This window comes from Marasmius oreades, chromosome 7 (genome assembly GCF_018924745.1).
Source record: "Marasmius oreades isolate 03SP1 chromosome 7, whole genome shotgun sequence".
NCBI lineage: Eukaryota > Fungi > Basidiomycota > Agaricomycetes > Agaricales > Marasmiaceae > Marasmius > Marasmius oreades.
Genome location: NC_057329.1, coordinates 1677172 through 1702670, shown reverse-complemented (window position 1 = coordinate 1702670; position 25499 = coordinate 1677172). Strand labels below are relative to the sequence as shown.

General features: G+C 49.0%; 9 protein-coding genes across 10 annotated transcripts; 4 read left to right on the top strand and 5 right to left on the bottom strand.

Annotated features, from left to right (window-relative positions):
* Positions 1–36: 36 nt before the first annotated feature.
* E1B28_011292 (uncharacterized protein) lies at positions 37–6721 on the top strand (the record flags this gene model as incomplete). Its single annotated transcript, XM_043156312.1, has 8 exons — positions 37–189; positions 244–391; positions 451–861; positions 922–5276; positions 5330–5558; positions 5611–5744; positions 5798–5889; positions 5938–6721. Exons 1-8 carry the CDS (start codon positions 100–102, stop codon positions 6719–6721), a joined length of 6243 nt encoding a protein of 2080 aa, XP_043006097.1. The 5' UTR covers positions 37–99.
* On the bottom strand, positions 6721–7805 carry E1B28_011291 (uncharacterized protein). Of its 2 annotated transcripts, XM_043156310.1 has the most exons (4): positions 7552–7805; positions 7293–7498; positions 7058–7218; positions 6721–6976 (listed from the first exon to the last, which is right to left on the bottom strand). In XM_043156310.1, the coding sequence occupies exons 1-4, from the start codon at positions 7758–7760 to the stop codon at positions 6812–6814; spliced, it is 741 nt and encodes a 246-aa protein (XP_043006095.1). In that variant the 5' UTR covers positions 7761–7805; the 3' UTR covers positions 6721–6811. The 2 variants fall into 2 exon arrangements, with proteins under 2 accessions (XP_043006095.1, XP_043006096.1); XM_043156311.1 differs by having other exon boundaries at positions 6721–7218.
* A 963-nt stretch (positions 7806–8768) lies between these two features.
* On the top strand, positions 8769–9301 carry E1B28_011290 (uncharacterized protein; the record flags this gene model as incomplete). Its single annotated transcript, XM_043156309.1, has 4 exons — positions 8769–8775; positions 8834–8884; positions 8950–9009; positions 9072–9301. The coding sequence occupies 4 exons, from the start codon at positions 8769–8771 to the stop codon at positions 9299–9301; spliced, it is 348 nt and encodes a 115-aa protein (XP_043006094.1).
* Positions 9302–9851: 550 nt separating this feature from the next.
* E1B28_011289 (uncharacterized protein) lies at positions 9852–12775 on the bottom strand. Its single transcript, XM_043156308.1, has 6 exons — positions 12471–12775; positions 11721–12408; positions 10745–11671; positions 10497–10687; positions 10339–10440; positions 9852–10282 (listed from the first exon to the last, which is right to left on the bottom strand). Exons 1-6 carry the CDS (start codon positions 12627–12629, stop codon positions 9983–9985), a joined length of 2367 nt encoding a protein of 788 aa, XP_043006093.1. The 5' UTR covers positions 12630–12775; the 3' UTR covers positions 9852–9982.
* Positions 12776–13048: 273 nt separating this feature from the next.
* E1B28_011288 (uncharacterized protein) lies at positions 13049–14423 on the top strand (the record flags this gene model as incomplete). The annotated part of the gene is made up of 2 exons (XM_043156307.1): positions 13049–13108; positions 13158–14423. 2 exons carry the CDS (start codon positions 13049–13051, stop codon positions 14421–14423), a joined length of 1326 nt encoding a protein of 441 aa, XP_043006092.1.
* Positions 14424–14836: 413 nt separating this feature from the next.
* On the bottom strand, positions 14837–16293 carry E1B28_011287 (uncharacterized protein; the record flags this gene model as incomplete). Its single annotated transcript, XM_043156306.1, has 5 exons — positions 14837–14861; positions 14913–15964; positions 16023–16052; positions 16103–16158; positions 16221–16293. The coding sequence occupies 5 exons, from the start codon at positions 16291–16293 to the stop codon at positions 14837–14839; spliced, it is 1236 nt and encodes a 411-aa protein (XP_043006091.1).
* Positions 16294–16488: 195 nt separating this feature from the next.
* On the bottom strand, positions 16489–20007 carry E1B28_011286 (uncharacterized protein; the record flags this gene model as incomplete). The annotated part of the gene is made up of 7 exons (XM_043156305.1): positions 16489–16603; positions 16663–16973; positions 17023–17310; positions 17359–18165; positions 18223–18507; positions 18560–19477; positions 19537–20007. The coding sequence occupies 7 exons, from the start codon at positions 20005–20007 to the stop codon at positions 16489–16491; spliced, it is 3195 nt and encodes a 1064-aa protein (XP_043006090.1).
* A 237-nt stretch (positions 20008–20244) lies between these two features.
* On the top strand, positions 20245–23468 carry E1B28_011285 (uncharacterized protein). The gene is made up of 12 exons (XM_043156304.1): positions 20245–20428; positions 20482–20746; positions 20816–21005; positions 21060–21297; positions 21351–21435; positions 21484–21672; positions 21729–21854; positions 21909–22052; positions 22103–22125; positions 22181–22721; positions 22778–22908; positions 22970–23468. The coding sequence occupies exons 1-12, from the start codon at positions 20343–20345 to the stop codon at positions 23394–23396; spliced, it is 2445 nt and encodes an 814-aa protein (XP_043006089.1). The 5' UTR covers positions 20245–20342; the 3' UTR covers positions 23397–23468.
* A 214-nt stretch (positions 23469–23682) lies between these two features.
* Positions 23683–25258, bottom strand: E1B28_011284 (uncharacterized protein; the record flags this gene model as incomplete). The annotated part of the gene is made up of 3 exons (XM_043156303.1): positions 23683–23977; positions 24078–24585; positions 24645–25258. The coding sequence occupies 3 exons, from the start codon at positions 25256–25258 to the stop codon at positions 23873–23875; spliced, it is 1227 nt and encodes a 408-aa protein (XP_043006088.1). The 3' UTR covers positions 23683–23872.
* Positions 25259–25499: the final 241 nt, after the last annotated feature.

Sequence of the window (25499 nt, the reverse complement as noted above, 5' to 3'; positions counted from 1 at the left end):
TTGACAACATCATTGTTTGCCACTATTTAATCGGTCACGAAATTCACGCTCATCCTCGCTCATCATTGACATTGCCGAGCAGCGACGAGCGAGTCAGCGATGACCGGTACCACTCCGCTTTCTCGTCCTGCAAATCCTCAAGTTAACGTCAATTCCAATCCTCTTCAATCTCTTTCTGATGGTTTCAATGTAAGATATCCATTCTTTATCGTCCTTCGACGCGCTGACGCGCTTTCTCTCCAGTACCCCACCTTTCGGCTTTTAAACAACAAGAGTCGCGTTACACTTTCTCCAAAGTATCTCAGTTCAGATCCGGCTTTTACCCATCAAAACTTTTCCGTTACGAATAAGAAAGGGTGGTTTTCTGCTATTCAAAACGCTAGTTCATTCGGTGTGTGTTTCTTTAAACTTCCCTCACACTTCCCTCTTATAATTTCTGAACGGCCTAAGGTGTCATTCTTTCTCCTCTCAGCCAACTAAAAAGTTCTGTTAAAAGCTGTAGTGGTGAAGTGACCCATTTCGAACCTCAACGCATCCTATCCTTTTCAACTTCCGAACCAAACATCGTTGCATTCGCTTGTAATGATACTCGTCTCATTGTCGGATTCAAGTCTGGGGAACTGGTTGCATATGACACTGCTAGCATTTTGACTCAAGGATCAAACGAAATATCTCCCTTGAGCATCTCGCAACATTCGACGAGTCCCCCTATTCAAATCCAACCCAATCACAGCAGTGATCCTGCTTTGGCCGACTTCGTGGCGGTGGTTCGTAAAGATGGAAATGTGGAACTTCTAAACTCTGCGTTGGAGAGGCAACATGGGTGGCATCCAGGAGATGTCAATTCTATGCCCGTTGCGGGTGAGTGGTTCACTCTTGGTGTCCTGGTATTAGGCTGAAATCCACATTCCTACTTCCCAGCTTCGTGGTCTCCAAAAGGAAAACAGTTAGCGATCGGTCTCGCACTGGGAGATATTATGACATTCGCCGTGACGAATAGGACCACCTACCAGCGCCATATCCCTCCGACCGCAGACGGGATCCTCGTCTCGCTCAACTGGCTTGCCCCTGGCCACACGTTTCGAACAAGTTATTCTCCTGCTACACCTGGTTCTGATGACCCTATTCACCACATCGTACATCAAGACGCAAAGACCTCACCGGTTCAGTTCACAAATCTCGATCATTCTTACCAAGCTCCCGACAGGACAAAGCAATCTGCATATGTCGTTGTCCTACCCAAGTGGGATGAAGACCACACAAACCCCAATGCAGATGAAACAAAATTGTTGGTGATCGTCGGAGATGTGTCCTGTACGGATATTGAGATTTTAGGTAACCAGGGGACACAGTGGTATCAGCAAGTTCAGGACAACCCGGTGTCTATCCCGCTGGATAAAAATACTGAAGATACTGTGCTGTTGTCGCTGAACGTGGATCTGACAGACATCGAGTCGGGATATCCTGTGGTATATGCGTACCTGAACGATGGCACTGTTCAGGCGTGGTATGTGGATGGTTCAAAGATTTATGCTGGATTGGTCAGTAGTGAGGCTGTATCTAATGCATCTTCGTCTACTGCTTCTACCGCTTCATCCGCATTCGGAGCCACAACAACGCAGACTACGCCAGTTTTTGGGCAAACCTTGAGCCCACAGTCTTCATCTCCGTTTGGGCAAACCGCGAGCTCCACTCCCACTCCCTTTGGTGTGCCCTCAAACGACTCGACTTTTGGCCAGTCTCCATTTGGTCAATCCTCAAACTCGTCTTCAACTTTTGGTGGTGGTAGTAGTCAAACATCTCCCTTCGGGCAATCAGCCTCACCGTTCAATGGTGCGCCTCAACAAACCTCGTCCTTCGGTGAATCCCAGCCTCAGTCAACATCCCCTTTCGGAGGTCAATCATCATCAACGTTTGGGAGTCAGACTCCATCGTCCTCCGCATTTGGTGGTGGGTCGACTTTTGGCCAGTCCAGTTTTGGACAACCTGCATTTGGCCAATCAAGCTTTGGGCAGAACACTGGGGGCTTTGGTAATGTCAGTACGAGTAATGCGGGTTCGACAGGTGGCACATTTGGATCATTTGGGACAACTACCACCTCAAGCCCGTTCGGAGGATCATTTGGGGCACCAGCTCCGAGCGGGGCAGGTTCACCACCAATCACCAGAGACGACTCAATGGGCGATTCGACCCCATCATTCGGGGGTTTATCACTAGGCTCCAGTGATAATGACAGCGAAAAGAAATCATCGGGGTTTGGTGCAGGGGGTGGAATGTTTGGAAGTGCAGCCAGCCAACCCTCTGCCTCCTCTACCTCGGCCTTCGGAAGCTCTGATCCGGCAAGCGGAGGTTTGATTAAACCTGCTTCAGGATTTGGGGCGTTTAGTGGAGGGGGTTCAGGATCATTCGGTGCATTCGGAGGAGGGGGAGGGACAACTTCAACGACTTCCGCGTTTAGTGGAGGTGCTTTCAGTGCGAAACCTACAACGACGACAACCCCTTTGACTGCTCACACCGGTGGAAGTACTTTTGGACAATCTTCATTTGGTCAGAGCTCGTTTGGAAAACCATCATTTGGGCAAAGTGGATTCAGTCAACCTGCCTTTGGTAAACCCGCTCAATCCGCTACGCCGACATCTGCAGGTGGCTCTGGCGGGGGTTTCGCGGCATTCGCTTCTGGAGGTACGACCGGCTTTGGAACTGCTGCAGGCGGCAAATCGGCATTCGGCGGCGGCGGAGAGACTTCGGGTGTGTTTGGAGGCGCAAAACCTTCCGAGACCTCCAGCGCATTTGGGGACAAACGCTCCGAGTCTAAGCCATCTATTGGATTTGGCGCGTTCAGTAACCAACCTTCTGCCTTCGGAGCCACCGCTTCCTCCAGTAGTAGCACTGGAGGAGCCTTCGGGAGCAAGCCCGCAGAAACCTCGAGTGGCTTCGGTGATAAATCTCCAGTGAAGCCTGCCTCTGGATTTGGTGCAGCAACAACACCCTCCGCTCCCGGCTCATGGGGTGTCACGGGGACTTCTGGACAGTCTCCTTTTACTGCGGCTACATCTGATTTCGCATCGAAACCAACTTCTGAAACCACCGTTAAAGCTGCAGGATTGGCCGATCCGCTTTCCCCTTCCCCTTCCCCCCCTCCCACTGCATCCCACTCGACTTCTACAACGGCACCATCCGCTGCCCCTGCACCTGGAATAGGCGCATTCTCGAACCTTACACGTTCCACTTTCAAGCCTGCAGAAGGTTTTGGAGCATTCGGTAGTACTGTGAGCTCAGATTCACCATTCTTCAAAGCAGCAAACGAGAAGCAGGGGCCTGCCGTGACAGCCTTTAGCATCAGTGCAGGCACATCCTCAGCAACTCCGTCATCTTCTGCATCACCGGCTTTTGGATCGACATCGAAACTTGGTTCCGGCTTTGGTCAAAAGGCTGCAGTGAGTACTTCGCCCGCCCCACCAGCTTTCAACTCGACTTCACAGTCAGGGGGCGGATTCAGTGCGTTTAGCTCAGGCACATCAGCTTTTGGATCGTTTGCTTCTGGTGGTCAGAAAACGTCATTCGGAGACTTGTTGAAGAGCGGTGGCGATGAGCAGAAGAAAAATAAAGGCAAGGAGGAACCTTCGACAGAGCAGAAGGTGAAGATAGAGGATGATATACCAAAAGGCGAGGCAAAGGAACGTGAGGCATCGTCGACGCCGACGGAGCGATCTCTCACGCTTAAGGACGAAAGTGACCCTGTTACCCCGAAAGCCCCGAGTAAAGCGCTCAACAAGGATGTAGAACCGAACAAAACGCCGTCGGTGTTTGGTTCATCGGTCTTCACACCACCGACACCTCAAGAAAAAGAGAAGCCACAAGAGCCAGTCACGCCTCCCTCCGAAGATGCGTGCTCCTCTCAGGCAAGTTCTTATGTCGATATTCGCAAGTCGGAGGCAGGGGGAAGTGAGGAAGGAAGTGACGTTGAGCATCCTCCTGATGACGACGACGGGTTCCTATCGAGCGATGGATCCCAACCTGAGGAGGAAGATGAATCAGCGGGGGAAGAACATCCTACCGCCGGCCCACCACCTCCTACTGAAGTGCCGTTACCAAGATCTCGTTCGGGCACACCTCAGGCTGAAGCCTTGAAGAAACATGTGGAGGAGCAGGATGAGGAAGATTATGATGACGACTATGAAGATGAGGAAGAGGAGGAGGAAGAAGAGGTGACTGAAGATGAAGAAGATGCTGCTTCAGACTCTTCAAGGTTATCTACCATCAAGGAGGAGAGTGAAAGCAACACTCCTCCAGGGTCACCGACTAAGAAAAACATTGCTACTCCACAGCCAACGAGTGTGATTGCTTCTCCAGTTCCTGCAGCGCCATCATCCTCTCTTGGTATTGGACGACCAAGCACTCGTCCATCTCGAAGCTCTCCTTTAGCTGCCAGCGCACCCCTTTCCGGCTATGATGAGGACGCGGAGGCCACTACACCGAAAGCGAAGGAGCCACCTCAACTCCCCGCTATACCTAAACCTCGTCTAACATCGCCCAAACCACCGTTTAGTGTACTCCTGCCGGCTTCCCAGTCTACCTCTACTGATGAGACCAAGACCAAGAGGCCCAAAACTCCTCCTCTTCTCAGTAACTTTGGTTTAGGCGGCAACTCCGCTGTCGCAAAACCTCTGCTCGGTCAGTCCTCTCCATTCACATTACCGCCTCCATCGGTGTTCGGTCAGCCTTCTTCCTCTTCGACGGCTTCGTTACCTACCCTTGGCAAGCCTTCGCCGAGTCCTGCCTCTCCATCCAGTTCACCTTCATCGTCAACTCCACCCGGGTCCCAACCCATTTTCGGTAACTCGATACCTGGGCCAAGTGGTCCTGTTCCATTCACAACGAGAGCCCCGGCAGGCTCAGATTCCTCATCATCCATCCCAAGTCCCGCTTCCACAGCCCCTCGGAGTCCTTACGGTCAACCGCTTTCGGCTGGATCTGGAACTCTATCTGCCCAATCAACGGTCAAAAATGGCCCATCTGGATCACTGTTTTCTGCACCTTCAGTTAAGCCATTAATGACCACACCGCCATCAACTACTCCCGCTCCCACTCTTCCTGGCAGTGGGTTATTTGGTAATTCTGGTGCCGCTGGGATGCTTCAGAAGTCCCCCGCTCCATCTGGTCTACCACCTGCTCAGTCGTCCCAGCTGCCTGCTCCCTCTCCCATACAGTATCAGGAAGGTATGCAGCAAGAATGTGTGCTTCTGTTTGCCAGCATGGCAAAGGAATTAGAGGATGTGAGTAAAACCCTATTTATAAGTCACTGCTCATGTTTAACGTCTGTCAATAGCTTCGTCGTTTAGCTGGGTTAGTTGCGAAACGACGTGAGCTCTTGACCAAGCCTGGTGGAGGTTCAAAGCGGAAAGAAGACCTGGGTGACCACAACAAATGGGGTCTGTGCGATGCCGTTAAATTTGGGGTTATTATGAGACAATATGAGAACGACATACATGAGCTCAAAAAGGGTACAGAGAAGCAGAAAGGAAGTATCGCTGATTTGAACAAGAGCATGATTAAAGGTAATGTCATGCGGATCTTTAGATTACCTGTGACTGACAGTTCTGTTCACAGCTGGTACTAGGAGAGAAGAGATCGCAAGGTTTAATAAGGCCAAGAGTGATAATGAATTTGCGAAGATGCTGAAGTCAAGGACGCTTGGCCCAGAACATCTTGAAACACAGACACAGCTGAGGAGGAACATCCGGGTTAGCATGTTCTTCTCTGCCGAGTTCAATCATCTAGCTGACTTGATCATTAGAATCTCAGTACGCGGGTTGAACAGCTCGAGGATCAGTCAAAGGCACACAAAAAGAAGATCGCTGAGTTCAACTCAGGGCGACCCTCTCTACGGTGAGCTTTTCGCTATAGGAGGAAAACAAACACTAACGTCGGTCCCAGGGCTCCAACTATCGACACTGTCAACCGCACGTACCGCAATATTGATCTCGCCATTCAACAACAAACCGACGACGTTGCGCGTTTGACTTCTCGCGTGAAGAAAATTAAGGCGTCATCGTCACCTCTTCCTCTGCAAAATTCATCGCTTGGCGAACGAGACCCTCGCCTTCCTGAACCCGTCAGACGTCCATTCACGGTCACGCCCGACGTGGCAGCAACTACAGCTGCAGCACTGAATGCTGAGCGATATGCTCACAAACTCAAAACTGCACTGTTGTCTGCGAGAAAAGAACCCTTGTTAAACACAACTGCGGTGACGGCGATGAAAACGATGGACATTCCTGTTGCGTTCAGTACACCGTCGGGAAGGCCCCCGGGAAGCAATGGTCTGCAGTTCAACACTCCGATCCAAGGGCCCTTGTTTGGAAGTACAGGCGAGATTTCAGGGTTCGAAGATTTCCCAGAAGATCATTTCAATCCATCTACGCCTTCCGGAAGCTCAAGGAGAGGCGGGTTTGCCAGAAGGAATCATCCTCCCGCAGTTACTCTACGGAAATCACCAGCTGGTCCTAGTGGTGCCGCCGAGGTCGCAAGCCCTGGGAGCCCTCCGGTTGGGTTTGGTTCACCGTCACCTCTTCCAGGTGGAAACATTCCTTTACCCAAGCCTGCGGCGTCACCGGCCGCCTCTTTTAACTGGGGACCGTTACCGTCCTTCAACAAAACGTCAACGCCCAGCTTGTTCGCCCCAATTACACTCGGGAACAAGGCTGGCAAAGCGGGCTGAGGTGTTCCAATACAAATACGTTTGATTCATATTTGCAGGTAGATTAAATTTGTATGTACTTTTGAGTATCGACTTTTTTTTTGTTTCACTTCACGCTGTCCCTCCAGGACTCTGATCCACACTGCTAGTGCCGTTGGCGCCATTTACGCCATTTACAAAAACTACATCATTCGGTCTAGTTCCTTCTGAATCAACTTCTTTTTGTTGTTGATCCCTAGGATCATAGATGATGGATTCAAGGTGCGCGAGCGCCGCCTGCGAAGAAAGAAAAATCAAAAACGGGTTGAGGGCCTAGTATGGATTATATCGATTATCGCTGATAAAATCACTGCGCACCCTCCCAACTTCGCTCAACTCCTGATCTTCATTGCCAGTGAAAACTTCGAATTGACTGTCATCGGGTGCATCGATGAATGCTTCGTCACCCTCGTCATCGGATGCTGGTGGGTCGGGGTGTAAGGCTGCGCAAATGGATAGTGCTTCAAATATAGGTTCGACTAAAAAGGTCCACAGCATCCGAAGAAACAAATTTAGATTGGCGAAAGGAAAATGAACATCAGGGTTTACTTACGCGAAGACGCGTCTTGAGGAACGATGTTGAGTTCCCGCATTACCATATCCTCCTCATTATCAGCTTCAACCTCAAGCTCTCCAGATGATTCGTCTAACTGACAATATATCGATGAACCACTTTCAGATCTCGAGACAGCGTGTAAGGTGATCGATGGATAGTCGATTTGAAAACCGCGTGCGGTTGCAGAGATGAACACCAAAACACTGTGTAAGAAGGTTGGCGTTTTTTTCTATTTCTTTAACAATCGGTAACATACCTCTCAATGACATAAAGTGTTCCTTGTGCTGCATCTTGGTCAGAAAATCCCGCTAAAGGTGGATCGAGGGATATGGAAACGTTTTCTTCTTTGTGCCGAAGGACCGGCGGGATATCGTTGAAAGAAGATGGGGTCGATCCACTGAGAGTTTTGTGCTCATCTGCAGAGATGAATTGAGGTGTCGCAGAGATCAATGTTATTGCCGTCATCGTTGGGGAGGAAGGACCGTGAAAGCGGGACGAAGACACACTTGTCACGCGTGACCTAACGCGTTTATCCAGATTCTACTCAGGATCCACTCCTTACAGCTCCAACACATATGGACGGGAATGTGCGGTTTTAGCTCTGTATGAAGCTGAAGCAGCTCCACGTCCACCATTCTGTCAATGAATGTTTCCTAGTTCCCCTTCCGGACTTACCAGTACCACGAACCTTGCATCTCTTAGGCTGACATTGTTAGTGGTATGCCCTACCTCAAATATAACGATTAACGATTTGCGGTAGACTAACGTTGTGATGGACAAGAATGACAGATGCGGAGTGCTGGTTCATACCAAGAGAGCACCGCTTTTACTCGATACGTCTTCTAGATCTCGAACTACAGCATATCAGCGAATCACATGGCCACCTTTCATGAATTCTGCACTACATAGGACTCTGGACACGCCTCACTCAGCTCACAGGCCTAACGTCTAGCGAAATCAAGTTCCATCATAGTCTTTTCGCAACCCGAACCTACCCAACACTGTCCGCACTGTCGACTGCTTCTCCGATTATGCCCACATACTCTAGAAACGGACGGATCTCAGGTCGACATGATATAAGGAATTCCTTCCTCAGTAATCCTTCACCGTACAAAGTCGGATTGGGTTTCTTAGTATCCCTCGCTCTGTTCTTTGGTTTGTTTTTTGGCGTGAATTATCCAGGTTGAGGCTCCTCGATTTCTCGATCGAAATGTCTTATTGACATCGTACGCCCTTGTATTCTCTTAGAAATAATCCGACATGGCTGGCCTCTCACACAGTGCACCGTAACATCCACCGACCTCAAGAGCTATTACTGCTGCCAGACCGAATGTAAGTCTGGATGTGGTGGTGATGCTTCGGGAGCACCCTCGTGTTCTTCACTCGTGAACAAGATCGATACGGAATATAGTCCTTCGGAATGTCAGAAGAATAGCTCGGCGTGTCCTAGTAATCTGGGAGATTTGACTTGTGATGATGGGTGCGTTTTATCGTCACTACAGTCGACTTAGCTGTCTTACCTTCCTGAAAATCTGAAGGTATAGGTGTTGCAGCGAATGTTGCAGCACCTGTTCGAGCTGTTCTGAAAGGTAAAGAGCGCGTTTCTTCACCTTTTCCATGCAAGGAATAAAACGTGATGCGGTAATTCGGACAGCTGTTCCGGAGGCGGGATCTCATCGCCTACGATCTGTACTCAATCGTGTACGGAATCCACGTACGAGCATTTTCTCCTCACGATGAGATAGTTTCTTCAAAGTCGTTTGTTCTTCTGTTTAGGTGCGATTGCTCATGCTGCTCCTCAACCTCTCACGAGTCCTGTACCGTCACTTGTCCCACCTGTTACTCCGTCTTACTTGGACTGTCGTACATTCCTTACGGTACCTCCGGATTCAGAAATGTTTCCTTTACACAAAACTTCTCAAAAGATCATGCAAAGGCTGAAGATTTCAAAAACAGATATGCCGTTGGTACATCACATGTCTGTTATTATAACAGGAAGAATCTAGATGAGGTACGATAGCTCATGTCGACGAGTCACAAGAGGTACTTGATTATCGACATTTGATTACTGACAGCCGAAACTAGGTCGCCTTGGACGTATCTTTCACACCCTGGAAGTGGGCAGTCACAGCCCTTTTCGGGATGGTTCCGCTGCTGGGGATGATCCTGTTCACTCTCTTCGTCTTTTGTTGCCTGCCGGTAGCCGGGAAGGTCAAGTTCATTTTCTATGGAAAAGTAAAGGCGAGGAGGAGTAAGTGGACAGAAAAATTGAAATCGACAGTGAAATAAAGAGCAAAACTGTCGACGGCTTACGAGCGTACGGTCGATGGGTTGCCCAGTAGTGAGCCTGGAGAATCGGAGGTGGGTATTGCTACCGTAACCTATTAAAGTACCTATACATCACGAGAGTCATGATTGTGAAAACAACTCCTTCGAAAGACTCTGTGCATTGGATGGGAGAGGCCATGTTTAAATTCTTAGCGGCGAGCGCGTCCGAGTCGTTTGCCGAAACGTAGGGCGAGCACTTCCGACACACAAAGAACGGTAAAAAAAAGACGAAAAAGTTCATTTCACTTGAACCTGGTAATATTATTTCATTTCCTGCGAATACAATAACTAGTAACATGGCTGTCCAAATCACAACACCGCGTCCCTCGAGCGTCCCAGTACCTGGAAGCACCCCATCATCAACCCGACCCTCTCAACTCTACAACAACATTGATAGCCATAATTGTTATATATGAAGCAATCAAAAATATTCCCCACGGCCTCGTCAACTGATACCCGTTCAAAGGGACCACTATAAGCGTTGAAGCCAACAATGCCAACAGACCTATCGAGCTCACAAACAACGTCGTGCCGAAGTGCAATTTGTACGGTACACCTGTCTTGGACGTAATGTATGAGCCCGAGATCCCAACGCCCAACAATATGTTGAGCATTGGTCCGCCAAAGCAGGCTGAGAAACCCATGATGGGAGCGAATACCTGTTCAATAAGACGACGTCAATGACTGGAATGAGGGATGACGAGGTGATACTTGCAGCAATACTCATATTTGCAACCAGATCAGCCAACGAGTTCCCGACGGCGAAGATAGTCAATCCTATGATTGCGTCGGAGAGGCCAAAAATGAAACCAAATGTCTAGAGAACAAAGGCCTTATACATACTAAAAATATGGGTACCCGAGAAGTACGCACCTGAAGAACGCTGACGACCTCGTCCGCAATAGCCATGATCCAAACGACAGCGACAATGAATCCCATGGAGCATCTCGCCATCATAAAAGCGGAGTTATCTCCTCTTTCCGCGAACACAATTACTAACGTTGCAGCAGCGAACCCAGCAATACCAACTGCCAAAAATAACCACGGCTGTTTGGAGTTCCCGTCTGTAACAAAAAACAACTGTCAGAGTGAACAGAGATATAACAGAAATCAACACGCACTGAACAACACTCCAACACTGAATATTGGGCCCAACATGCACTGAACAGCCGTCAACCACTTATTGAACTCAACTCCATGCATCTCTTCTTGCACGTCTTCTTCGGCAACCAACACCCTCTCCACACCCTCTTCTTCAAATCCTATCAAGTTATGACTATTCCCATCCTCTCGCGTCACCGGCTTCTCCCTTCCTGGCACACGGCTATATTCATAAGGGGTGACTACCACAGGTAGTGTGAGCGTAAGCATCGTGACCGCAGGTGCTGCAAACACAGCTACGATCTTCCCGAGGACACTCTGATTTTTGAAGTGATGTAAGGAGGGGAACAACGTGTGGTATATTGAACTCAAAACATATTTTATCCTCCTCCATCTCGTTGGTTGTTGATTGGAATGCAACTGAGATTCAGAGTCCGTTTCGGTTGCTGTCGGTGATGCTGGGGTGTGCTGAATGGCTGGAATGGATGACATGGAAGGTGAAGGATCGTCGTCGAAATATTGTCCACTCCGTGCGAAACCATGAGGAGTATCGCCAACAACGATTTGTGGCGATCTGGAATTTAAGGGTAGGCCTAGAGACTCGTCGAAGGGATTTATAGCACTTTCACGCGGTGTTCTGGGAAGTGACCGAGTAGAGGGATGATAATGACCACCGGCGTAAGGCGTGATTGGACTATCAAACATATGTAAGGATGAACCGGAAGCGTCCTGTCGAAGCGATGCAACCACCTGTCGAAACTCAAGAGCTCCCACAAGAGAGAACGAAGGCAAATGAGAGAACTGAGGGGAAGCTCGGGGAGTAGGTGAAGGCGATCGAGAGTAGGGGCGGCTCGCAACATCGGTCGATATTCTTGGGGGATTCGGCTGCGATATTGCCCTTGCTCTGGGGGTGCCAGGAGAAGGAGGTAAGAGTACTTGTTGAGAAGCTTCTTTGAAGTAAGTTGCGGAATCTGATGCATTGTGAGCACTACTTACGTTCATCTCGATAAGGGATATCAAAACCGGGAGGGATGTCGTCGTCCTGGTATTCCGCACGAGCCGTTGCCTCGTTCACCCTCAATCTTAGTTTCCTTCTATCCCACCATGTCCCAATCACAACGAGAGAAACGTAGGTCAAATAGAGTAAAACCATCGCAGCAGCCTCCCAAGGTCGGATATGACCATCCCACAAGATGACAAGTAGCATCGTGACGGCTGCCGTAAAAAATCCAACATCTCGAAGAAATGGCCTGGGATTGACTTGGAACGGCTTGATGATACATATTGAGCCCACGACACACGAGACAATGAATGAGGCTGCGCCTAACAATTCACCGATAGCTAAGCTACCGGAATTCGCGCGCATGGCTGAAAACGTCGAAAACAAGTCTGGACTGCCGTTCCCAAAGGCCAAAAATGTTACTCCGGCAACATTTTCGTCCAAACCGAGCATCTGCGCGATTGTAGCAAGATTGGGTGTAAAAAAATCAGAGGCGCTGATTCCGAGAGTTGAAAATAGGAAGATGAGCCAGACGAGTAGACCGACGAATGACGCAGACCGCAACGAGGCGTCAGTACAAAAGTAGTTTCTAAGATATTGTATTGAGAGGAAAGAGTCGAATCTGGGACAAGATTCAGAAACATGGGGACACTGTTGGTCAACTGGAAAGGTAATAGGATGGCACTGGAAATCGACACATATGCATGAGTGTTTCCTGTGGTTTGAGTAATTACCTAGGGACGCACCTCGTTCGGAGTCTCTAGTGCATCCAAGACCCGCTTTACTAGGCTTGTCTGAACATTCGTCGAAGTGCGGAATGTATTCCCATACCGGCTATTGGACCACAAGAGACAGTTGAGGAGAAAGAACGTTAGGAATATCACTTTTGAGGAGGGGTTTGACATGAGGTGTAGGTGAAGTGAACGAGCAAAGCTTAGTTCGTATTACTATTAGGACGCATGTGGTGGTGTGCCTCAAGTGGAGACTGGATGGTGGTTACCGTAAGAGATTTAGTCAATCGACGCGCCAAAGTATGACGAGGTCAAGCGAAGTACCTCCTCTTACATGACTATATGTACTTCACCGCTGGTGCTTCGAGGTCATTATCGTATCTCAGAACGTCGGTGAATAGAAAGAAACTGCAAGGCGGAACAAAGTAGAGGATAGTCCTGATATTGAGACTGGACCACGCTTACCGTCGTGTTCACATAAAGTAGCTTCCGAATCGAAAGACAGGCAGAAAACAGGCAGAAAACATACAGAGGTCAACATACGTCGATTGACGCTGCTCTGTAGGACCAAAACATAACGTGCCACGTACCCCATGCGAGCTTCATCTGGAGCGACGATGAGAACCTTTTTCGCCATCGCCGTCGCCCTGTTGGTGAGTGGTCTTCTAAAGATTCAAGGTTAAATAATCATCGCTTTCACAGAGTCTTCAACTCTGGAAAGCAAAATACGGGCTCAAAAACGCGATCTTCACAACCCCAGATCTCCCTGAAGGCTACTACCATGCTGGCAACTATCTCACCCAGTGTTCAACACTGAAGGATGAACAGAACGGCCTGCTCAAACATTGCGAGGACGCGACTTTCTGGGAAATGCATGACGATGCTGGAAAGTTGACCGAGAGAAAAGTTATTCTCAGCTGCGATGCTGGACGAAGAGAATGGAACACCGTAATGGGTCCTCTGAAAAATCCTGAACCTCATGGTTCGTTGTGGCTTTATACACCTCAAACATCCAAAACTGTTCAAATTTCCCTGGAGGAATACCCAGCTGGGCATGATTTTCACCCGCTAGGAATCGAAGTCTATCCTTCGTACGGAGGGAACGCATCGTATCTCTACGTTGTCAACCATGCTCGCCAGAAAACGGTCATTGAGCAGTTCCTCGTTGATCCTGCCAAACCCACACTCGCAAAGTATCTTCAGACGCTAAGCCACCCACTGTTCATTTCTCCGAACTCTGTAGCTTTGACTTCCCCAACCTCTTTCTTCGTTACCAATGACCATCTCTTCACCCGAAGACTCCCGATCTTAGGATCTTTTGTTCCCTTAGTGGAAACACTCCTCACACTTCCCCTGGGTTTCGTATCTCACGTCTCACTCGACGGACGAGCGGAGTCAGAACAAAGCACCATTTCCCATTCAGTCGTTGCACCATTCATCTCCTTCTCTAATGGCGTGGCAGTCTCACCGCAAGGCTCACAACTAGCCGTAGCATCCACGACAGTCGGCAAGGTATACATCTACAATATCACAAAATCCCCCTCACCATCTGTCACACACGTCCACACCATCCAACTTCCATTCAGCGTCGACAACCTTGCTTGGACCTCACCATCCGAAATCGTCGTAGCAGGCCACCCTCATTTCCCTTCATTGCTCAAATTCATCGCGAGAAAGAGGGAGTATGCACCTAGTTGGGTCGTCGCTATTCAGATCAATATAGATGGTAGCCCGAAAGCAACGCCGAACGAGACAAAGACTTTTGATATCCATGCGCCGCTCTCATTGAACACGAAAGTACCCCCTCCACCTGCCCCTTATACCATCGAGACTCTCTTCCAAAGTGACGGCTCAGTGTTCTCGACATCTACCACCGGTCTTCATGACCCATTAACTGGTGAGCTCTACATCTCCGGGCTATACGCAGAAGACGGTGCCATGATATGTAAACCTGAAGTGAATCAGTAGTAAATATGCAGCCTTTGTCTCAATGCGTCATCTGCTCCATTTCTGCGTACCTATTCTTACTTAGTTCTAGTCTATCTTCCCATCGTCATGCGGGTAAATCGAATTTCTCTACCTACAACACACAATCAAACGAAAAACCGGAAAACCACGAAAAAGATGGCGGATACATTATTTAAGGCTAGGGTGGCGTCGTTGTCAAGGTGACATATGCACGCTGGATAACGTAAGTAGGCATTTCGAAGAACATGACACGACGCGTATATTCATACATCCGAAGGGGAAAACAACTATAAGGATAAAAAGAACGGGGTGGGACAAAAACGAGACAGTGGTCTGATTGACATAGACACATAACCAAAGAAATAAGCACAGCGAGAAAGAATAGAGAGAAGACCAAGTGTACAAGTTGGTTGTTATAGGAAGTTGGGTAATAACGTTCTGCAAAAAGGTCAGAACACGATTCTGCACTGAGATAAAGTAATCACTTACACAGCACCTGCGCCAAATACAAATGCTGCCACACCCCAAGCCAACGATCTTCTCCTCGGCTCCTCTAAGAGCTGTCCCAGTATACGTCTGTTGGTCGCAATAGCCCGCTCCCCAACTTCTGGCTCTTTGAAGTCGAATCGGAGCTTCTGGTTTTCATCTTCCCTCGCTCGTTTATTCTTCAAAGTTTCGGAATCATCCATCTCAGCATCCTCGTTCTTCAACGCTTCCTCTCTCTTCCTCTTCAAATCCGCAATGAGATCTTTCTGCTCGGCGATATCTTGCTCGTGCAACTGCGAACCAGCGATATCGTCAGCGGCTTGAGTTTCGTCTTCCCTTTCCTCATAAGCGGTTTCTTCGGATCCTCCTGGCGTGACGGGTGCCTCCTCCTGCTTCACGGCCCTGCGTGTGGAACGCTTTGAAGGTGTTTTCGTCGGCGAGCCAGAGGCCACTTTATTGGCCACTGCTATCATACTCGTAGAGGGAGGGACTTTGGGCGGGGGACTCCTCGTTCTTGTCGATCGACGGGGTTGGGATTTCTCTTCGACACTGACAGAAGTTTTGATCTTCGGAGGAGAGGGCTCAGGGACAGCGGATGCCTCCCGCCGTCGTTTGGTGGGTTTCTGTTCTGGTGAGGACGCCGAGGACGCCGCTGCATTACTTGCCTTGGTTGAAAGCTGAACCGTTTCAACCACTTCTGTAGATACCAGGACGTTCGTAGAAGCTTTTGGCGTCAGCTGGCCCTTTCCGCTTCTTCTATAGTTGATACTGGGATCTGGCTGAGCCTGAACCACAGTGGTAATGATATCTCCCAACATATAGGCCTTCCCAAGCTCCAATGCCACCCTAGGAGACACCCATGTACCTGCCAGACGCGTGATCGACGTGTCCTTTGATGAACCATTGTTTCCAGTGAGATCGTAGGCATCTTTCACCCACTGCACTTCATCCTTTTCTTCCTGGTCCGAGGCATTGGGAAAGGCAGCACGGAACATGGTAGTAAGACTGATGGCATTGGTGTCAAATCGTCGAAGAATGAACGCATGGCCGGTGGACTGTGAAATATGGATGGCGTGTAAGACAGGGACTGGTGTTGGATAGTTATTGGCATACCGTGGGGGTATCAATCTTCATCCTTCCGACCTGAGGTAGCATAAGTCAACATGGAACTCGATTGATAAGAGCAGACAGACCAAGATATCATTTCCTTGACAGTTAAGGACTTGATACTTGACTGGCGGTAAGGTCCCTGATACGACTAGGATTAAAATCAGATGTCCAGAGTGGCAAGGACCATTGGAGGGTGCGTACGAATATTCTTAATGTACTGGTTGGCGTGGCGAGTGGGAAGCGGTGGACGTTTGGCCTGAGGCATGATGGTCATAAACAAAGGCGTGGGTGAAGCACGGATCTGTCTATCCCATCAACGCTCGGATCCAAACAATTGCAATCAAAAGCAAATCTCAATGCACGTGATCAAAGGCAAGATTACTGTAAATCATAGCAAAAAAATATTATAATGAGGAGTAAGTTACTATGTATGCCCTACCTATCCTGCCGGGCTGCCGGTCGCAAGTCGTTACTTGGAATGATTAGAGCTTGGTGAGGTCGGTTTTCCAACTTTATTCACCTCCACAACATCAGTTAGTTGCTGGCTTCGTTTTTGTGCCAACTCAAGTTGTCGCTGGAGCATCCTGTTGTAGGCCATCGAGTTGAGTAAACGGCACTTGAATATGAGAGATTGAGGACGTACTTGACACTGTTCTCCAGCTCAGCAACCCTCTCCTTAGAACCTTGCCGTTCTCTCTTCACCCTCTCCTCCGCCGCCTTCAATCGAGATTCATATTCTTTCACCCTTGCTTCCCATTTCGCATCCGCAGTACTGCCCTTGAGATTCATCTGAGCAATCCTCTCCTCTGTCGCCGCCAGCTGATTCTGTGCATTATTCAGCCTCCTCTCCGCATTCACAGCTCGGGCGGACAACGATCTAATCTCCATACTGTCTTGACCTCCAGGCCGTCTCGACACTCCTGAGAGCTGTCCAGTAAGTTCTGCATTCGTTGCCTGGGAAATTGTCAGTTCGGAACGAAAGAACAACTCTGGCGGGGTTTACCTTGATAGCCTCCAACTCCCCCTCCTTCGCACTCATCCTCCTCTTCCATGTAGCTTTTGCATCGGCGTACGCCCTGACACTTGTTTCGAACTTATCAATTTGCTTCCACCGATTATCTAACTGCTTCCTCATCTCCGATATCTTCTCCATGAACCTTCCCTCAGCTTCCTTGCACCGTTTCTCAAACTCTCCATGGATCTGACTGAGAGTCTTCAGTCGTGTCAAGAGGTTGTCGTGGAATACAGCGAAATTAGTAAACGGTTTCGTCTCCGCCTGTCCGCCTTTTTTCTAGAATGACCGTGAGCTGAAAAAAGCTCTATATGAATCCTTACTCACCGGTGTCTTATCGACCCCCAAGATTTTATCCATGTACTGGTAAATCGTCAGGAGCAGTGTATTTCTTTCGGTCAGCTGGTCTCGGTACTGCGCCTCTGCATTCAACAGCGACCGCTGGTCCTTCGACAACCTCAGTTCCAACTCCGCCACTTTACCCTTAAACATCGCAAGCTCTGCTTCCGCCGACTTCAAAGCTACCTGGACGCTGTCCAATTTTTCCGAGATATTCAATCTTGCCTGGGTTTGCGCCGACAGCTGACTGGCCAGATCCCTATTCTCAGCGTGTAACGTGGCCAATTCTCCGTCCCTGTCGCGACTTCGCGCATCCTTCTCACCCAAGTCTTTCCTCGCCCGCGACAACTCATCCTCGAGCCGCTCCAAATCCCTTTTGAGCCGATCAACCTCAAGCTGCAAGGAGAACCTCGCGGTCGAATTGGACTCTCCAGCTCGCTTCGACTCTTGCTCAAACGTCCTCAAAGCGGATTGCACTTGCTCTAAATCAGACTCGCGTTGGGACAGTAATGACTCCGTACGCGCCAAGTCATTCAAAGCACTTTGTAAGGCAGACTCCTTCGATTCGAGAGCTCGGCGTTCTTGTCTCAGCTCCGCCTCGTGTTCCTTGACTGCGTTATCCAAATCTGCTGCTAAGCGTTCACGAGTCTCCCGTTCGCTTTGAAGTTCCTCGACAAGGGATTCCACATGTATTGCAAGTTCCTCTTGTCTTGATCGATGCGCATGGATCTCCTCACTACACGTCTCGTAGGCTTCGGTCATCTCGTCTAGCTCTAGCTTCAGTGTTGCGAGTTTCTAACAGATCGTCAATAGATCGTCAGAAAAGTTTCGAACAAAGACAGAGAACCATACTTCTTTGAGGGCGGCAACGAGTTGTTCCAGTCTATCATGTTCAGTCGATTCCTCTTCCCTCAATTCCTTCATCTTGTCGTTCTCGTCCTCGAGATCATAGATCTGATTTCCGAGTCGCTGAATTGTTTCATTCAATGCTTCGATTTCAACGTCCTTGCTCTCTGCCTCTTCTTCGAGGTGAGCGAGGGTCGTTTCAAACTTATTGTGAAGGTCGTTGGCTCCGGCTTCAAGTTCAGAGATGTTCAAGCGAAGTTCTTTGGATTCGGTTTCACGTTCCGCAAGAACCTAGAGGGCATTGTTCAATATGCCAAGATTGCAAAAGAGTATCATAGCTTACATCGCGAAGTTCCTCGACCTGTTGTCTTGCTTCATCGACTTCCCCTCTCCATTCCTCTTCAACTTGTGCCACAATTCGCTCATGTTCGGCCATCAAATCGTCCAGCGCCTGATTCTTCCGCTCAATTTCATCCTCCTTCTGCTGAAGTTCAATCAAAGCTGCAGCTAGTCGATCTTTGATGGCATTCAGATCTTCTTCAACCGCCTCTCTTTCCTCTCTCTCCTCCAGCATTTGAGCACGACTCTCGCTACGAGCCATTGAGGCCTCTGCCTGCTTCTGGCGAACTTGTTCCAGATCAAGTTGTAGTGCCTCTAATTCATCTAGTAAATCGAGTCTCTGATCCTCCTTCTCCTCAAGCAATCCTGTTTGATCATCGATCTTCACCTTGAGCTTCTCTATCTCACTCTCGAGTTCGTCGCGTCGCCGACTTCGATCACTCGCAAAAGACGAGTGTGACTTGCTGCCGTTTTCCACCATTTCTTGAAGCTGCTCGATCTCAACTAGATTATCCTGAAGTAAACCCCTCGCATTTTCTAGTTCATCCTCTAGCTCTTCGTTCCTGGCTTCAAGTCCTCTGACGACAGAATCTACTCCAGAGGTAGAATTTCTGCCAGTAGATTGCCTCCATCTAAGCTCACGGATTTCTTTCTCCCGTTCTTCTAACTTCTCCTCAAGTTCGCGTTCCCGGGCACGAGAACCTGCGCCACGCTGTAACCGCTCGATTTCCCTCTCAGCTTCGTGTAAACTTTTCTTGATTTTCTTACATTCGCGTCCCCTGTTCAAGGCTTCAACCTTTAGGGTAATGTTTTGCTTCAGCGCGGCATCCATCTGTTCGGGCGCAAGTTCTGCTAAACGTTCCTCAAGGAAGTGAACGCGAAGCTTGAGGTCAAAGTTCTCTTTAGTTAAGCTGTCGATATGCTGAAGTAAACAAATGTATTATTGGATATGACATGAAGAATAAGCCTTGTTGAACGCACTTTCTCCTGATCGCGGAGCGTCAAGGTCACGCCTTTAGTACCAGTAGCCGTGCTAGACCTTTTTCGATGCTTCGGTCTGCTCTTGTTCTCTGTAAGTGGAGTTTCTAGAGCTGAAGGATCGGTCGAGCCCCATCTTCCGTTCTTCTCTACTGCAGGTGTCTTGACCAGATCATCATCAAGTTCATCTGCATCTTGATGTTCGAACTCCAATCGTCTCGACAACAACGAATCATCTAGCCCAGATGGTCTTCGTTTATGTCGAATGGAGGGTATTGATGGAGGAGATGGTGTAGATATAGGAACTGAGGAAATAGCGGTAGTTCCAGAGGACGTTGAGGGTACTCGTAACGAACTGGTGGCGTGTAATGATCTTCCGGGGGTCGAGAAAGAGGTATTCGAGGGTAGTGACCCTAGAGATATCTCTGGATGAGTTCCCAAGGAATTATCTTGGAGGAAGGAAGAACTTGACATGGTGCCCTTAACCAACCGAGTTTCGCTTGTTTGCGTCTCACAACAACGCGACCTTCTGTAGGTCACGTGGATCTGGCAAACATAGGGGTCACCCTCATGTACTGGGCAGACGAAAGGGGGGAAGGGCAAGAAATAACTGCAGTTGTAAAGTTTTGAATTACCTGTACGGTAATCAAATCATTGTCCTGTCGCCGCACGTCGATGTTACGCGTGCGTCGTTTCCCGAATCAGCGGGCGGAGTTTTCGGTGCTATCACGCGCACTGCACTCTCGCTAGTGCCATCTCAACTCTTGCGTTCTCTTCCTATTTGTCTGTCCAAAGTCTCGAAAATAATCATGAAGATCGCAGTCCTCACTTCGGGAGGCGACAGCGCGGGGATGAATGCGGTAGTACGTGCTGTGGTCCGAGGAGGAATTTTGAAGTACGTGAATCATCCTGGATCATCTTTGCGTATCTAAGTCCTCGGTTCTACAGAGGATGCCAGGTCTGGGTTGTCAGAGAAGGATATGAAGGCCTTGTCCGTGGCAATACTGAAGCACCTGAACCTGAACCTGCACCCCCAGCATTTCCCGATCTCCCACCAGAAACCGATGGAGATATCAACCTCATCCACAACCTTCGCTTTGGCGACGGACAGTTACTTAGAGATGGAACAGGTGACTACATCAGTGGAAGAACCCTTAAAGGAAGATACATCGTTCGAGTCGGCTGGGATGATGTTCGTGGCTGGTTCAGTGAGGTAACGTTTCTAATTTAGCATATATCATCCCTGATTCTGATTGGGAAACTCTTTACGATCTATCTACAGGGCGGAACTCTGATTGGAAGTGCTCGATCCAAAGCTTTCAGAACCCCAGAGGGTAGACTAGCCGCAGCTTACAATTTGATCAAAGAAGGAATCGACGCTCTCGTAGTGTGTGGTGGTGATGGAAGCTTGACTGGTGCAGACATCTTTAGGGCCGAATGGCCAAACCTAGTAGCAAAATTACTATCGGAATGTGAGTTGAAGTGGAATCTTCGACATTATGATGGCTCACTGCCATATTCACTAGCGATCATCACCAAAGAGCAAGCAACCGCTCATACCCATCTCAAAATTGTCGGTCTCGTAGGATCTATCGATAATGACATGTCCATGACGGATCTTACTATCGGTGCTGTAACCGCCCTACACCGAATATGTGAAGCCATAGACAACATTAACTCCACAGCCGCAAGTCATTCCAGGGCGTTCGTTCTTGAGGTCATGGGAAGACATTGTGGTTGGCTTGCCTTACTCGCGGGCGTCAGGTATACTTTGGCATACTCGGATTTGATGGAATTTAACCTATTTCGGTCTACAGTGGAGGCGCAGATTTCATTTTCATCCCTGAACGACCACCGGACACGGAATCTTGGGAAGATGAAATGTGTGAATGCATTCAACGCGTGAGTTTCAGTTTACTCGAGCCGTGCAAAGCTCACCCTTTTCGGTAGCACCGCGAAGTGGGCAAGCGTAAAACAATTGTCATCGTCGCCGAAGGCGCTCTCGATAAATTCTTGAATCCCATCAAAGCTGACTATGTGAAGGATGTCCTGACTGAACGATTGGGATTAGACACTCGCGTGACTACTCTCGGGCATACTCAGCGAGGGGGGAGGCCGTGCGCGTTTGACCGCATCTTGGTGCGATCAAACTTTATATCTTGAACTTTGAATGGCTCTTTGAGGAATGATTTCAGCCTACTATCCAAGGCGTCGAGGCAGTCCAGGCGCTCATGGAAGCTACTCCGGACACGCCCTCATATATGATCGGAATCCAGGAAAATAAAATCACAAGGGTACCTCTTGTGGACGCCGTTGCAATGGTAGTGGACTTTAGGCCTGAATATACTCAACCTACTAAACTCTTTTTATGGAAGACCCGTTCTGTCGCAGATGCTATTGAAGCCAAGGAATTTGACAAAGCCATGTCGCTACGAGACCCTGAATTTAGAGAAAGTCTAGAAGGCTTTATGGCTATTTCCACCTTAGACCACAAGACAAAGACAATACCGGAGACCAAGGTCAACTCTCTATTAATCGGGCATGCTGTCGCTGATATGATCTGTTACAGAGAATGCGTGTTGCCATTATGCAGTGTGTATTCCGTTTTCTTTTGCCAATTCCTGACTTCCCATCTGACTCTAATTAGCATGGGTGCACCTGCTGGGGGCATGAATGCAGCTACTCGTGCTGCAGCGCGTTGGTGTCTCCGTTATGGCCACGTTCCGATTGCGATCCATAATGGTTTCCGTGGTCTGTTAGATGACCACATTCATGAACTTTCCTGGTTAGGCGTCGACTCGTGGACCGCTCGGGGTGGCTCAGAACTTGGAACAAATCGAACCTTACCTTCGATTGATTTAGGAGCAGTCGCCTCTAAATTCCAACAGCATTCGTTTAGTGCTCTCTTGATGATTGGCGGTTTCGAGGCCTTCAGTTCTCTCTTGATCCTGGAGGAAGGGAGAAAGCATTACCCGGCATTGCACATCCCACTGGTCCATTTACCCGCCACAATTAGCAATAATGTCCCAGTCACGGAGTATAGCTTGGGTAGCGATACCAGTTTAAACGCGCTTGTGGATGCGTGCGATGCGATCAAGCAGAGCGCAAGCGCGAGTAGGAATCGAGTATTCGTTGTCGAAACACAAGGCGGAAAGTGCGGATACATTGCCATAATGGGTGCTTTGGCGGTAAGTTGACCTTTCGTTATCTCTATTTTTTCGAGTCAATGTTTCTGTTTGGGTAGACGGGCGCCTCGCTAGTGTACACGCCTGAGCACGGTATCGGTCTGGATACTCTGAGAAGAGATGTACGCTTCCTCAAGACGAGATATACATTAGACGAAAAGGGTAGAGCTGAAGGGCGTCTCGTCATCAGGTATGCGATTCCCATATTGCCTTAGAACCTACACAACCGTACTCACTCCTTCCCCGTGCAGAAATGAGGCTGCCTCAGAAGTGTACACCACCGACGTGATCATGAAAATGTTCAAAGAGGAAGGCGGTTCCCTCTTTGACTCTCGTGCCGCTTCACTTGGGCATACACTTCAAGGAGGTATACCGTCTCCGATGGACCGCTCTCGTGCCGCACGACTTTCCTTGAAATGCATGTCTTTTATTGAAAGGCAACACGAAATTTTGATGAATCAGCCTCCCAAGACCAGACATGCGCTCCCGGGGTCAGCTGCTGTGATCACCGTCCAGGCTAGCTCAATTCAGTTGATGCCTGTTCAAGACATGGTAGGCCAGGCCGATATGAAAAACAGGAGAGGAAGGAACCCTTGGTGGTTGGGTATGAAGGACCTGGTCGAGGCATTGGTAGGCAGACCACAGCTGGCCACCAAGTTGCCGCCCTTAAATGTTTGAGTATGTACCCATTAGAATTGTGTATACCATAGTAGAATGTTTGTCAAATAGAATTTTCGACTCATTTCGTCAGAACTTTTTATGCAATGTAATAAAGACAAGGAGAACAACCCAATTCGAGCAAGAAAGCAAGTTGAACGCAAGACGCAAGCACTAAAATTACAAATCAAGAGCGGATGTATCGGTATCAATGAAGTATGTATACGGCGAGGGTAGGGGATGCAGGATGGTATGGTGTTTCACGCGACGAGTGAATGCAAGAAGTCTAGCGACATGTTGCCGCTATGGAGTATTACAAGGAGATGATTATGTGTATCGCAGTAGTTCCAGGCGAGAAACAACAGATCCTGAACACTTAGCATTTATGCACAGCGTTTTTGAGACAGCAGGGCTCTCCGAGCGATTCAAGAAAATTGGTGGAGTAGGGAAATTCATAAGGTTCTCAAGAGATTTGCTCCAAAGCTGCAGGCGAGAGCTCATCGAATGGGTACGACTTGCACATTAGCGGATTCTGCTGGTGGACCGCAAGCTATCTTGAGGGTGAGCAATCCGTCCGCCATCGCTGCATCGATGTCTTCGAGCTAGAGTAAAGAGTAAAGAGTTAGAATTGAGAGAGGGTGGAAAGAGAGTCGCACGAGTGAAACAAAGGAAAGGTGTTCTGAGAAATGGAATGATGCGCACTTCGGTTTCGGCTGGAACAACAAATGTTCTCGAAAACTCGCCGTAGCGTCGCTCTCGAACTTGGTAATGTGAAGTCCCCTCATTCCCTCCGCCAGCGTCGCCGCTGCCAGCTGTAGCTCTACTTCCATCCATCGCCCCTCCAGCCGATGAGCTGCCAGCAGCGGCACCACCGATAGCAAGTGAAGGTGGAAACACAGGACTCGCATGAGCCAAAACAATGACTTGTTTGATACGATTTATAAGACAAGTAGAAAGAGTTATCGTCAACTGTGACTTATTCACGCCAGGCAACTCCATCGATGCCGTGAGCACATGAGTCCTGGGGTCATACTGAATGTCAGACCGAATTATGTAGCGTCGAGGTCTCAACAAGGCCTCTTGGCCTCTCGCTGGTACTTGATCATGAAGGCGTTGGCGTTGCAGTGGCTGCACTCCAGACGTGTTGGTGGTAGGAAAAGTAGGAGTATTGGGTGGCAGCATTATGGTTGGAGTGTAAGGCGACATGCCGCTAGAAATATACCCACAAACAGTTACCACAAATTCGGGCCAATAACAACACGGACACACCTAGCAGTGGACCCAAAACTAACAATAGGCCCAGGTGCGTTCGTTGGAGCGGTCGAACTGCTTTCAGACGAAACTGATGTAGAAATTGGCGGAGCAGCAAATCTGACACCAGAAGATTCTCTTTCTCCGACTCTGTGTACTCTTGTCAATGCCGGACCTGCGGATATCTGTCCTGTACTCTGTGGGCGCGGATATGGGTTGGTTCGGTTCTTGGAACGAGCAGTTGGAGAACGACGGAGAGGTGCGTGTCCCGAAAGTGCTTGAGATGATGACGGATGTGCGGACGTTCTCTGCCACGTCGAAGTGCTAGCTTCCGGGGCTTCATGTGAATGTCGGTGTAGTAGAGCTGGTGGTGCCTCTACTGGAGAAGGCTGGGCGGTGGTAAAATGCTCAGACGCCCCTAAATGTGCTGGCGTATGGTATAACTGTTGCGGAGTATTGGCTTGATGTTGGGACGTGGGCGTAAGCAAGTCTGCTTCTAATTGTTGCGGATCTTGATGTTGTTGAGGTTCAAGCACTTCCCATTGAGGATACTGAGGGGTAGAAGGGGTAGAAAAATCATCTTGGTATTGACCATGGTTGTAAGGGTAAGACATGACAAGGATTCGCTTCATGGGACGAACCTTTATATACCCCCAACCTTGATGGGGATGACGCTTTGATGGTTAAGTAACGACTGAGTCAGAGCGCTTCCCGCCTCGTCACTTATACACACAACGGCGATGTCGGATGAGGCAAAAGCACAGCTCCCGACGGTAAGGAAACCTTGCTAGCCAGAATGGTGACTTTATCTCATACTGTAGGTACATTATCCCAGTTCTTTTACGCTGGAACAGAACGGGGATTGCGGAGACG

Bases quoted from the DNA above. Each gene is read 5' to 3' on its own strand.
- E1B28_011291 (XM_043156310.1), bottom strand. From the start codon at position 7,760: ATGACGGCAATAACATTGATCTCTGCGACACCTCAATTCATCTCTGCA. The intron at 7,499-7,551 runs GTATGTTACCGA...CTTCTTACACAG, and splicing joins ACACTTTATGTCATTGAGAG to TGTTTTGGTGTTCATCTCTG. The intron at 6,977-7,057 runs GTGCGCAGTGAT...CTTTCTTCGCAG, and splicing joins AGTTGAGCGAAGTTGGGAGG to GCGGCGCTCGCGCACCTTGA.
- E1B28_011289 (XM_043156308.1), bottom strand. From the start codon at position 12,629: ATGTCAAACCCCTCCTCAAAAGTGATATTCCTAACGTTCTTTCTCCTC. The intron at 10,441-10,496 runs GTGCGTACTTCT...TTTGTTCTCTAG, and splicing joins AGGTCGTCAGCGTTCTTCAG to ACATTTGGTTTCATTTTTGG. The intron at 10,283-10,338 runs GCAAGTATCACC...CTTATTGAACAG, and splicing joins TTGCAAATATGAGTATTGCT to GTATTCGCTCCCATCATGGG.
- E1B28_011285 (XM_043156304.1), top strand. From the start codon at position 20,343: ATGAAGATCGCAGTCCTCACTTCGGGAGGCGACAGCGCGGGGATGAAT. The intron at 20,429-20,481 runs GTACGTGAATCA...TCGGTTCTACAG, and splicing joins GTCCGAGGAGGAATTTTGAA to AGGATGCCAGGTCTGGGTTG. The intron at 22,909-22,969 runs GTATGCGATTCC...TTCCCCGTGCAG, and splicing joins GAAGGGCGTCTCGTCATCAG to AAATGAGGCTGCCTCAGAAG.